Source organism: Pelmatolapia mariae, linkage group LG7 (assembly GCF_036321145.2).
Source record: "Pelmatolapia mariae isolate MD_Pm_ZW linkage group LG7, Pm_UMD_F_2, whole genome shotgun sequence".
NCBI lineage: Eukaryota > Metazoa > Chordata > Actinopteri > Cichliformes > Cichlidae > Pelmatolapia > Pelmatolapia mariae.
The window spans coordinates 25,305,127-25,318,708 of record NC_086233.1 but is presented as its reverse complement, the minus strand read 5'-3'; the positions used below and the strand labels follow the sequence as shown (position 1 = coordinate 25,318,708).

The following is a 13,582-nucleotide window of genomic DNA, read 5'->3' as shown; positions in this document are numbered from 1 at the left end:
AAGAATTAAACAATAAAAATATACAATTTCACCGGTCTCCATCCTTTTTGTGTGCATTTAAATGTGGGTTTGTATCTTATGCGCTTTTGTAGAAAGATGTTACACAGTTCAGTGCAATAACCAGTGTTGTAGACAATGTGCTCATCAGTATGTACGCTCCAGGTAAAGTGCACCGCAGACTTTGTAGATCTTCTAAAGAAATAGGCTCGCTATGACATACATTAGGTTATTTGATATAGTCAGAATTGCCATTCTGTTGGCAAAAGTAAAGGGATAGTCCTTAAGTATATAACAAAGTTATAAGATTTTTCTTATTTAGAAGCAGAAAGGTAGAATTGATTATTTCTTAAAAGTTAGCATGCAACAATTTTACAATTATACACCAGAAATCCAGTTACAGTATTTAAACGTCTACCTGAATAAATGTAATTATTATTAAACAAATGTGATATTATATTAATCTTACCGAAGTATCAGTTTGCAATACTTTGTGTGCATTCAGCTTTGACTTTATATGCAGTTATACACTCACTGGATGCTTTTTTGGTACACCTTTTCAACAGCTCATAAATAACACAAAAACCCATGTATTAAATAACATACACATCACATGGCAGGTAGATATGGTCAAGACAACCTGCTGAAGTTCACACGGAGGATCAGAATTGGGAAGAAAGGTGATTTAAGTGACTGAACATGGCGTGGTTGTTGGCGCTAGACGGGCTGATGGGTGACATGAAATATGATACATGAAATATAAACAAATTTCCATAATATCTGTTATGTTATTTATGAGTCCTTCCAATTCAGTTTAAAAATAATCATATTTTATTGTCAAAGCAAGTCCTGGATTACTCGTTTATGCTCTGCCTGACTCTACTTAGATCTGTTGTGTTTGTGCCAACCAATAACAGTCATTGGTGCCAGCAGGGACGTTAAAGAGTGCCCTCTGGTGGAGAAACTATGCAACATGAAAACTGATAACATTACCACTCATAACATAACTCATAATATCAGCAGTGCCGATATATCGATCGGTCTTCAGTATGATCACAGTGTGTCCATCTTCTGATGGCTGTTTTCAGGAGGATTACACATGATGTCACAAAGTCCAGATCATCTCACACTGACTGATAATGAGTTGACTGTACTCAAATGGCCTCCGGTGTCACCTGATCTCAATCCAATAGAGCACCTTTGGGATGTGGCAATGGGGGATTCTCATAAAGGGTTGTGCAGCTGCAAAATCTGCAGCAACTGTGTGATCATTTCAGCATGGACCAAAATCTCTGAGGAATGTTTCCGGCGTTTCGTTGAATCTGTGTCACGAAGAATTAAGGCTACTCAAAAGGCAAAGAGTATTCTAACCTCATACCACTGAGGTGTACTCAGTGAAGTGGCCCACGAGCTTATTTTTTCATCAAGATTTTCTTCTATAGAGGTGTTTTTTATTCATAACCTAATTTAGGAGACGATAATTTAGTTCATGTGTAGTTAAATAGTTTTGTTTTATACTGAAAAGCACTTCTAATATTTAACTTGTGGATTATTTCATTAAAAGAGCAAAAGAAATAAAAGCGCACTATCCAACCTGAGTAAATGTACTCATGCAGTATTTTAGGTACAGGTGTATGACTTTTGTATGAAGCTATAAGACAACAGTGGTACATTCTCAGCTAGACACTGATTAAATCTGATGTTTTACAGCGTAAAACAGTTATTTAAATCAATTTAGAGCGACGATGTCTCCTCACAACTCAGAAACATCCGAAACTTGAGAAAAGTACAAGCCAATGCTCATCTGCACAGGCACACAGGCCTACATTAATTCTTAATAAAATATTGTGTTTAATAGCTTTATTGTACGTTTTGACGTAAAGATTTTTTTCCTCGAAGAGCTAACTGGGATTTATCAAGCAAGTTAACTAAATGGGGTTTTTTCTGATATCCAGTGAAGTAGAACAACCTTTCCAAATGAATAATGGAATTTTCCATTATCCATAGCCGTACTATAGCAGTACTTGTGTTTATACATTTTATTTGCAATTTTAGTTGTACTAAATTCCACCTTCCTGATTCGCAAATGAAGCATTTGCACTTATGGAAGCTCATGCTGCGTTTGCGTTTCTCTTTTTTGTTCAGTGAGCAACCTGTGAGTGAACGCGGGCTGTCATTGGTCAACGCACCGGGTATCATGCCCCGCCTCTGTCCGGGTTCTCGCGAGATTTCCCTGGAAACACCGCACAACCGCGTTTGTGTGGTGTGCATGCTAAAGTACCCCAATAACTTTGCCAACTTCCATGTAAAAGATTTTCAATTTCAATCGGTAACGTGAATTGTACACGGGGAACACCGTCACCATGAGTATACTCGCCAAAATAGCAGAAATTGAAAATGAGGTAAGATGGAAACAGCGGGCGGGCTAACCCGCTGACAGTCACGTTTAAGCTAGCCACAAACTGTTAGCGTTAGCAAAAATATTACAGCCGGGCTTTGTTTTACTCTCAATATTTCTAACTCACATTTTTTTCTTTTGGCCACAAAGTGCATATAAAGTTGCTTTACCCAATCAGTGAACTTGTGAATCCATTACTAATCATATAAGACAGTGTAACGGATGTGCTAGTGCAGGTTGATGGTGGTAACAAGTAACAAGCTCGCCTTTACATAACGTGTATACTTTAACTGTTCAATACAAGTTAACTTAAAACGACAGTGTTGTCTTTTAATCCACACGTATCCATATATTATGATCTTTGTATGGTGTGCCGTCTGTTGTTGTATTGAGAAAGCCTCAAATTTGAACATAAGAGTTCGTACCAGCAGGGGTACTTGCTTTAAATTACACTGAATGTTTTAGTTTAAGTTTTTAGTTTAGTTTAAACTTAACTTAACATTCAGCAATTGTTTCATTTCAGCTCAAAACATTCAGCTTCAGCTATCATCAGCTATCATCACATTGCAGTTTCTTCAGAAAAAGCCGTTTCTAGTTTTTAATGGAAACCTTACTGTATTATCAGAGGCAGTAAAAGGAAACCCTCCAGGTTGCAGTGCAAAGACGACTTGTTTCACTGTCTTTTTTAAGGGTTGCCACAGCAGATCATTGCTTCCATCTGTCTTCTCTGTGGTCTTCCTCTTATCTCCCTGCCTGGCAGATCCATCTTGAACATCCTTTCCTTTGTTAGCCATCTCTCTCACTTTACCAGCCATAATTCCTACATTTAAAATCTTGCCTTCTATTTTGCTGCCTCCAAACATGCCTTCCCCTACTATTCTTTCTCAGTCTTTGGCCATTAGCAGCCACCCTGCTGGTCAGTTGTACCGGTAGCAGTTCTTGTAAGTCACTAGTAACATTTCTAGCTAACATGTTTGATTTGGCAAAGACTTTACACCGGACGCCCTCCCTGTCACAACCTACCCATTTATCTTTAACTTGAGACCAGCACTAGGTGTACATTGTAATGTGCAGAGAAACACAGCTGTGTTGATCTTGGCCAGGACTTTTCCTGCCTATTAAAAATCTTTCCTCCCACCTTAAATGCTTTAAACTGTATTATTTATCAAATGGACAGAAAAACTAAGATTAAATAAAATGAATGAATATCTGTTAATTGAGGTTAAAAAAACTCTTTGCCTTAACTATGATCATTCAAGTATGTAAGTTAAAGTTGCATGTCAAATGTAAGAAACCCTTGCATTTAAGTTGGCATAAAGTAAAAACTGTACAACATGAGAGAATGGGAGCAGGTTTATAGTGTTGTTACTGCACTGACATTACAGTAAATCCAGATGGGCAAAATTAAACTTTGAATTGTAAAGGATAAGTCTATTCTGTATTAAGTTTCACCATGACTGTACCTGAGTGCAGTCAGTAAAAACTGCTTACTCAATGCTTTTTAGAAAGTTCTCATGCAGACTGGTATTATTGTTCACTGTAGATGGCCAGGACGCAGAAGAACAAGGCCACAGCTCACCACTTGGGTCTGCTCAAAGCACGTCTTGCCAAACTCAGAAGGGAACTCATCACACCTAAAGGAGGCAGCGGTGGTGGGACAGGAGAAGGTGAGATCAGGATACTTGTGTCCTAATGATGTTACCAAACTTTTATTTTAAATATTTATTTATTTTTGCCCGGCCATGAATGCTAATGCATATTTGATTTTTTTTGATATGTTTCCTCCAACTTTTAGGTTTTGATGTAGCGAAAACCGGTGACGCTCGTGTCGGCTTTGTCGGCTTTCCTTCTGTAGGAAAGTCTACACTGCTAAGTAACCTTGCAGGTGTATACTCTGAGGTTGCTGCCTACGAGTTCACCACTCTAACAACAGTACCTGGAGTCATTCGGTATAAAGGTGCTAAAATTCAGGTACAAGAGTTTCTGCTTTCGTCAAAATCTGGAATATTGTTCATGCTGTGGTAAGGTTTAAGTTATTTGCTTATATTTTTCTTTTCCTGACTTCTTCCTTTTTAGCTCCTGGATCTCCCAGGAATCATTGAGGGCGCCAAGGATGGAAAGGGCAGAGGCCGACAGGTCATCGCAGGTAATGATTTGATTACAGTGGAATCTGCTTGGAGGGAAATACAATGGCAGCTAGAGCAGGGCGATATGACCAAAAATATTTATCATGATATACATTTGAAAATGATCGATAACGATATAACTGACGATATAATTGAAACTAGACAAAATACTTTACAACTCCACAACTTTATTAGTGCAAAAAAAAAAAACCCATCAATGTATTTTCACTTAAACAAGCAGCTGTTTTTTATGTGCATTAAAGTTATATAAAAATTTAACAGTGCAAATGCAAATTCCTTGCTGACAGTTTAACCAAAAGGCATTTCCAGTGGAAATTGGCCGACATACCCTCAGCATAACCATGTATAATATCCACAAAACTTAAAAAGAGGTTATACACACACAATATGGTAATATTATGTTGAAGCACAGTACGTATCACTCCGCGAGGCTCCTGCCTACGATAGCCGTAATCCATCAAGCGGTGCGGGTTCGTAGCTCAGCAAAGTCATACTAAAACATTTGACAGATTTTCGAGCGCCATGTACCACATAAAATCGTTTGGAGGTCAGTAAACACAACCAGAATTCATACATAAGGCACACAGGATTATAAGGGGCACTGTCGATTTTTAGAAAAATCAAAGGATTGATTTTAAGTGTGCTGTATTTTCCAAAAAACACGGTAATAACGACAGCCCGCTAGCATGCTCTACCAAAAATAGTGCTTTGTTGTGTATCTGACGGACGAAAGCTAAACCAGTTCCACACCACTGAAGTTGCAGCATTTTTACAAACCAATTCTGATTCATCCGTTTCATTCAACGATCCACTTTCGCCCTTCTCTCATTCTCCGTCGCCGCCATGCTTTTTCCGCCATGTGCGTATGAAAACAAAGGCACTGCACATGTGCGTTTTACCCATATGCTATCGCGATATTTCATTTTCTTATCGTTGCCCAACATTATACCGGTATTACCGTGAACTGTATGATATGGCCCAGCCCTAATGGCAGCACAACTAATAGTGCTACTGGAATTTAGTTTTCTCCTGTATATATTTATAGACAGATTAAATCATAAGATGTTGTATTTGTAGATGCGAGAACACTAAAATCAATGATTTTCAGTGAGACAATGATTCACATTGTTTATCTAAAGTTTGCTTAAAACACAACTGCTGATGCTCTACAGATTGACTGTGGCCTTCGGCCTGGAGCTGATGTCATGCCCAGGCTTAACCTGGCGTTTCAACCCTTAACTGCAACACCCTCCATCTGGCGTGTCAGCAGCGATGGCCAAATCACTGCCCACCACCTCCACACTTCCAACCCTACACCTCCCTTTTATACCAGAGCCCATAAGAGGCTCTTTCTGCTGCTTCCACAATCCTGCATACAGCTGTCTTCCGCTCATTTTCTGAAACTCTGAGTGTAGTGAGTGCCATCTACAGTGACTGTACTGGGAACCTTCCACACCCCACTTCTAGAGGAAAGAGACATACTTGCCACCCTTTCACTCTACACTCTTGGATAAAGTCTTGGTATTTTAAGCTCTTCTTTTCATGAGCCTCATCACTGCCTTCTTCCCATGGCACACTTATATCGTGTATGCAAGCACGTTTTGAAACTTTTCCACTTCATTACTGTTACATTTTCTCTGGCATCAAAAAGTGCAAGCCTGCTCAAAGATTTCTTTTGACCATTATGGGCAGGCAGTGAACCTCAGCTTTATCCACTCACTGGACAATTTATTAGTTACGCTTTCCTTGTACCAGGTTGTGGTACTTCCATTAGAACTGCCTTCATTCTATGTGGCACAGATTCAACAAGGTGCTGGAAACATTCCTCAGATATTTACATGATAACGTGACACAGCTGCTGACAACTTAATGTCATGTTTACAGAATCTGTTTTAAGATGCTTTGTGACATGGTGTGCTATCCTGCTGCAACAATACCTAGGTAGGCTGTGACATTTTAAATAATGCTCAGTGGTCTATGTAGATTTTACAGGTCATGGTAGTCTTAAGTGCTTGAAAAGAAGGTAACTAGATTTCTTTAGGTTTGTGAAGACATTTTTTGCACCTCATATGAGCTATCGAGGTCACCTGAGGCAAGGTGAGAGTGGGTGTTGAAATGCTTGGGAAAGTTTCTCAAATTTGCATTGTAGGTGGCTGATAACTCGTGTCACACCCACCACCTCTGTTTAGTGACAGACATTCACAGTGGATGTAAATGGACTTCTTTACTCGTCTCTCAAACCGTCTGTGTTCTTGGTCCAAAATGTGAACACTGGCATCCTCAAAAAATGTGCTTTCTCCTTTAAGTTTATTTGTTTTGTTCTGTTGAGCTTTCCCTCCTGTATTGTGCCATGTGTTTATGGAGTGGTCATTTGGTTTCCATAAAAAGCACTCCTCACAGCACTCTCTGGATATTTTCCCTTTTTCAGACAATTCTCTGTAGATCCTGAAAGCTTTTTCCGAAATGCAGACCAGCTCATCCTGCATCAAAAACCAATGTCACTTAAATCGCCTTTTTTTCCCCGTTCTGAGGCTCAAGTTTGAACTTCAGCAAGTCGTCTTGATCCATATGACCTACCTGGCTATATGTCTAAATATTGCCTTGTGATTGGCTGATTTCATATTTGCATTAACGAGCAGCTGAACAGGTGTACTTCAACTGGGATTTCTTTTTACACATTTCTGACTGATGTTATTGTTTCTTTTTCCGCTCTCTCACAGTGGCTCGAACCTGCAATCTGATTCTGATAGTGCTCGATGTGTTGAAGCCTCTTCTTCATAAGAAGCTAATAGAACATGAGCTGGAAGGCTTCGGCATTCGGCTTAACAAGCAACCACCAAACATTGGTTTCAAGAAAAAGGACAAAGGAGGCATCAACTTTACCGCTACGGTACGTCTCATATAATAAACACACTAAATGAAACTTTGCACTTACAGTTTTCACTTTAGAATTAATAACTGAAGTGAATAATTACACTGATACTTAAAACATCATTTACTTGTCATTCTCAGCCTCTACATTCAAGTGTAATGTGTTCTCCAAGCTAAGTTTTTAAAATCTCACAGTCCCAGACATTTTTTTTGTCTGATATTTTGTCCTTTTTTGGTGTTTATCTTCCCATCCGGCATTTGTGTCTATCTGTACTTTCGAGAACAGTTTAACCCTCTTGCTACATCTTACCTGCGCTAATGTTAGCCTAACAGTAGTTCTGTAGCTCATCATGAGGTAGCAGAATGTCAACTATCCCGTTTTCTCTAATCAAACAAACATGGGTGGTATTTAATTTTCCCTTTTTTGTTTATGTCCAGAGCTGAATGTTTTTCATATTTTGCAGTTTATTGTAACACCTTGGAGAGCAGCCATTTTTATTAATTCAGCAGAGCATTTAGATGCAGAAATGGGTAGTGATGCCACATGGATTAGAACATATGGATTTTTATTGTATTGCTGACTCTAATATGTAATAATTTATTAATACAGATCTTTAAATTGTGTGACTTTTTTAATGACTATTTTCTTGCTTTTTTGTGTTACTTTAAGTCATCCATCCACATGCACTCTCTCTTTCTCTCTCCAGTGTGCACAGAGTGAGCTTGACGCTGAAACAGTTAAGAGTATCTTGGCAGAGTACAAGATCCACAACGCCGACATCACTCTGCGCAGTGACTCCACAGCTGATGACCTCATCGATGTGGTGGAGGGAAATCGGTGAGCTGCTGAAGTGTCACAATGGGCCTTTCTTAGTCATTCTCAGTGGGTGTGGCCTGCCGGTCTGAAATCCCATTTAACACTCCCATCATTCCCACTACAGATGGATTTAAATATGCTGTTTATGTGCTAGGCAGCATCTGGGAGAATTCCTGTTTGAATCTTACTTAGATGACTCAAAGGTTTTTATCTTAACATAAGAAGTCAACAAATATGGGATGTGGAGTTGAGCATGGTCCCTCCTCAGAAAAAAGCAACTAGGAGAAAGACCACAATACAGTAAAATAAAAACTACAACTTCAGAAAAGAAACAAATTTACCAAACACTATATCTATAGAATATTTTTTAAATAATGTCTAAATCCTGTACACCCCCATTGTGGATCTTAAGACAATCAAAGTCTGAAGTCCGGACTTTCAGCTTTATTGTAAGGGATTTGGCCAAAAAATGCTGTGAATCCTAAACAATCCTGAAAAGTAATTGGACAAACATAATTTTAAATACAAGGACTTTTTTTTTTAAATTCTTGCAGTGAGTGCTTGAAGTCACCCTTGGACATCACAAGATGTTGTTTCCTCCCATGAGATGCTCCACTAGGCTTTTACGACAGCTGCCTTCAGCTGCTGCTTGTTTGTGGGTTTCTCTGCCCTCACTTTTGTATTTAATAACTGAAAAGCTGCTCTACTGATTTGAGATCAGGTGACTTGGCCACTGAAGAATGTCTCATTTCTTTCCCTTGAGAAACTCGTCATTGCTTTTGCAGTATGCTTTGGGTCATCATCCATTTGCACTGCAAAGCTCTGTCTGATCAGTTTTGAAGCGTTTGGCTGAACCTGAGCAGAGAAGGGTTGTTTTTTTTTTTTGTGAAAATCCCTTGAATTAATGATGAAATTCTGGCTTCCATTCACATTTAATTGAGTTAAAATCCACTGTGATGTTTCAAGGCAAAATATTTTTAAAAATTCTCATAATTCAGAAGCCTATGGGCCTATGAACTGTAATTGCATAAAGCATTAGGTGGGGCCCCCTCCTTGTCTGTATACTTACAGTATTTATTTGAAGAGAGGTGTCTTAACAAAAGGATATGTAGCACTACATATTTTAAACATGATTAAAATTACTTAATATACATATATTAAAAAACTAAAGTCAAATGTTCCTGTGAAAAGTAAACACTTTTTCCTACAAAAAATCACTGAACTTTGGGAGGAAAATGGACACAGTGGAAAGTGTAACCACCTAAAAGTAGAAGGCTTCACTTAATCCACATGCTGTTATACAATTTAATGAAATATGCATTATTTATTCCATCCATCCAGCCATTCTCTTCCACTTATCCGATTCAGGGTAGCAGAGGGTTGGAGGCTATCACAGCTACCATAGAGAGGTGGGGTACACCCTGGATAAAACACCAGTCTGTGGCAGGACTAACACGGAGAGACAGACAGCGATTCACACTGACAGCCAATTTGCAATCACCAATTAACCTAAACCCACTAACTGCATGTCTTTGGACTGGGACGAAGTACAGCGAGAACCCAGGCGTGTAAACTCCACATCAGGCAGTAGTGCTTAAACAGTTTATAGATCGATAAAATAAGATATGTCAAAAGAAATAAGGCAGAAGGTAATTTGAAGTTAAAAAAATAAATACAATAAATTAAGATAAGTTTACATTTAAATGAAAATATTAAGCTTTATATGAAAAACAAAATATCTCAAATTCATTAAGCAGAATAAAGGAATTTAAATGTCTTACTAAATGTAGTAGAAACAGTAGAGCATGTCAGTGACTCAGAGTATAGTAGAGTGTTAGTTGACAATGCAGTTCAGTTTTATTTATGTAGCACCAAATCATCACAATGGTCTCAAGACACTTAATATTTTAAGCTAAAGACAACATTATAGAAGAACCCCAGTGATTCAGCGATTTCCTTATGAACAAAAACTTGGCATCAGTGGGAAGAAAAACTCATTTTCAACAGGAAGAGGCTTCTGGCAGAACGCGGCTCAGGGAGGAGCAGCCATCTGCTGTGAGGGGAAAGGGAAAAGCACAGAGATGGCAAAGCACAAACTGTGACAGAGTGCAAAAAAAGGACTTACTCTAGTCGCATGTAAGTGCGAGAGGAGTGAAAGAGGCAAATGCATTATGGGAGGTCGTGCATTATTCTGAGCCAACAGCAGCAACACCGAGGGATAGTTCAAGGTCACCTGATCTTACTTTTACTGCAAGCTCTATGAATTTATAATGATATTCATTAGGAGTTATTCTGCCAAAAGTAATTGATTTGTAAATCTTCTGTTTGAGACCGCGTGCACCCTGTGCTAGGCAAATGGCATTAGTTGTAATATCTAACATTTGCGTACCAGCTGACATGTTAGTTAACAGGTAAATGTAGTAGAAGGCTTCATGCGGCACCAAAATATACTCATTTATTCACCATTTTATTTCTTGGATTATTTAGTATAACTGAGTATGTAGTGGTTTCACTTACAGACTCTGTCCCTGTCCCAACAGCGTCTACATCCCATGCATTTATGTGCTCAACAAAATCGACCAGATCTCCATTGAAGAGCTCGACATCATCTACAAAGTGCCCCACACTGTGCCCATCTCAGCCCACCACCGCTGGAACTTTGATGACCTGCTGGAGAGGATGTGGGACTACTTAAGGCTTGTGCGCATGTAAGAATTTCCATCAATACAATCTGCAAAAGATGCTGTGAATGCGGCGAAAGTCAGTTATAGATTTAAAGCAAGTCTTTGGAAAATTGAAGTGTTTGTGTGTTCAGACTGGAAAAAGTTACTGAGATGATACATTTACTTACAGCTACACCAAACCCAAAGGCCAGCTTCCTGATTACACGTCTCCTGTTGTGCTCCCCAATGAACGAACTTCAGTGGAGGATTTCTGCATGAAGATTCACAAAAACCTCATCAAAGAATTTAAGTAGTGAGTATAGTTGCCTTAGCTAAAATGCTAATATTTTAAAAATATTTTTGTCTTTCGTTTATTTAAGTTACTGAAATAAGTACACCCTCTCTCAATTTCTAAGGTTTTACAGATGAGGATAAAATAAAATACCATGTGATGAACAGCATTACATTGAATATTACACAGTGTCATTATTTATTTAACAAAAGCTTGGCTGGATTTTTGTGAAAAATATACAACCCCTGATTCAACAGCTTGTAGAAAACCACCTTTAAAGGCAATATTATAAACTAATCATTTTCTGAACGACTTCATCATTCAGTGACATTGTTGAGGAATTTTGCCCAACTCTTCTTTATAACGTTGCTTTAGCTCAGGCTTCAAGGGTCGGTGTCCTGTAGGTTTTAGATATCACCCTGAGTCAGCACACCCGAATCACATGATTAGTTCATTACCAGGTCTCTGGAGAACTTCATGAAATGTTGAGGAGGTAATTTAGCCATTTAAATCACCTGTGTTGAATCAAGGACACATCTAATACCTGCAGGACACCAGCCCTCGAGGCCTGGAGTTGGACACCCCTGCTTTAGTTTATCAAGGTTTTCGGAAATTTGTTTATGCACAGATCTCTAAATGTCCCACCACTGCATTTCACTTGAGTTTAAAGGTGTTGCAATGTCCCAAACATTGCAACACCTTTTTTCTCTTGTTCAGTGTTTTTCTAATTGTACTGTCAGGAACTTAAACATTTATCATGCTAACTGAGGCTTGTAGATATGACATTATCTGACCTTGTGCTGAATTTGATGGTACGTTCACTCCTGAGAAGATTGGCAGCTGTCTCTAATGTTTCCAACTTGTGAATAATCTTTTTCTCTGTAGAATGATGGATTTCAGATTATTTGTAAATTACATTTAATAACTGTTAGCATTTTGATGAGCAGCAACAATTGGGCCCCGTCATTAACACACCTGAATCCTCCTGACCAACAAACTGCCAAAATTTCTTTTTTGAAATGCATTCTGAGTAGCTGCATCTGGACACCACTTACCCTCATCATTATTATGGAAGCAGGAACAGTGTACTTTAGTTTTTCACACATCGTTTCTTCATTTTTGGCTTAATTTTTGTTAAATAAATAATGACACATATGTAATAGCTCGTTTTTTGTTTTGTTTTGTTTTGTTTTTTGGGGGGGGTAGTTCATCTGAGGTTGTATATAAGTGATTTTAGAGCGTGGTATTTATCAGATTATTCTTAATGTGTTTTTATGCGTCAAAACCTTAAAACTAAAACTGGGTGTACATTATTTTTCTCATGACTCTATCACCTCCCTTAATGGCAACATTTACCAGACTAAATGTTGCCATCACTGGAACGTTTGATTTTTAGACATGTGACCGCGTGTTGCACCACCATCTCCAAATGGCCTAGCCAAGATAACATCGTCAATCATTCATTATGTTAGTGCTGCTGAGCATTAGCCATCCTCAAGGGAACGGACGGGTCAAACTGTGACACATGCAAGCTTTTGCTCCTTAAGGATGTCACATACCCAGTAGGTTCCTTTATAATAGAGCTGTAGCAAAGAATGATTTGTAGGGCTACTTTATAATGGCCTGATATATTTTCTTTTCACACTCTTGAACGAATCATCAGTCAACCAGGATCAAACTCTTTTTTTCTTAACTCTTTCTTTCAGTGCACTTGTTTGGGGCTCCTCTGTAAAGCACAACCCTCAAAAGGTGGGCAAGGACCATGTGATGGAGGATGAAGATGTTATCCAGCTGGTGAAAAAGTAAAAAAAAAAAAAAAAGGAGTCTTAATGCTCACTGCATGACCCATGTTATCACAAAGTGTTCTGTACAGCTGCTCAATAAACGACCGGACATGTCTGTCATTACAGCATCTGTTGTTTTTGCTTTCATTGATTTAAAACAATGGCAGGTTAAAGTGTCATATTTAAAGTAACACACAGTACTTAACACCATGAATAGTTCATATTGAATATTGGTTAAGGCTTCCATTGACTCCTAAAAGAACTGTACAATAAAATCACAGTGGAATCTCAATGTGTGTATTCTTGTGTTTTTATTCAGATAATAGATTTATTACTTTATCAAAAAGTGTAACCAGGAGTGCTCTGTGTTGTGCTAAATTTGGTTTGTTAGGAAAAATCCCACAGAAATGTTGCAGATACGTACCCGCAGCCGGCATTATGGCAAACATTTAACTGTGGCTCAGAGGGGAGGGGAGATTTATATGACATTGATGATGGGGATAGTTATTCAAACTGGTGGCCCACCCACTCCCCCGCTCTCTGGTGGGGACGGCCACTCAGGTTAATAAGTTCATTCACTCAGATGCAGTCTGAGGGTTGTTGGGATGTTCAC

The 13,582-nt window shown here is 38.7% G+C and overlaps 1 protein-coding gene across 1 annotated transcript; it reads left to right on the top strand.

Annotated features, from left to right (window-relative positions):
• The first annotated feature begins 2,209 nt into the window (after positions 1-2,209).
• On the top strand, positions 2,210-13,261 carry drg1 (developmentally regulated GTP binding protein 1). Its single transcript, XM_063480679.1, has 9 exons — positions 2,210-2,399; positions 3,939-4,062; positions 4,191-4,366; positions 4,472-4,541; positions 7,263-7,432; positions 8,121-8,251; positions 10,771-10,938; positions 11,084-11,206; positions 12,892-13,261. The coding sequence occupies exons 1-9, from the start codon at positions 2,361-2,363 to the stop codon at positions 12,989-12,991; spliced, it is 1,101 nt and encodes a 366-aa protein (XP_063336749.1). The 5' UTR covers positions 2,210-2,360; the 3' UTR covers positions 12,992-13,261.
• Positions 13,262-13,582: the final 321 nt, after the last annotated feature.

Bases quoted from the DNA above. Each gene is read 5' to 3' on its own strand.
- drg1 (XM_063480679.1), top strand. From the start codon at position 2,361: ATGAGTATACTCGCCAAAATAGCAGAAATTGAAAATGAG. The intron at 4,063-4,190 runs GTGAGATCAGGA...TCCAACTTTTAG, and splicing joins CGGTGGTGGGACAGGAGAAG to GTTTTGATGTAGCGAAAACC. The intron at 7,433-8,120 runs GTACGTCTCATA...TTCTCTCTCCAG, and splicing joins GCATCAACTTTACCGCTACG to TGTGCACAGAGTGAGCTTGA.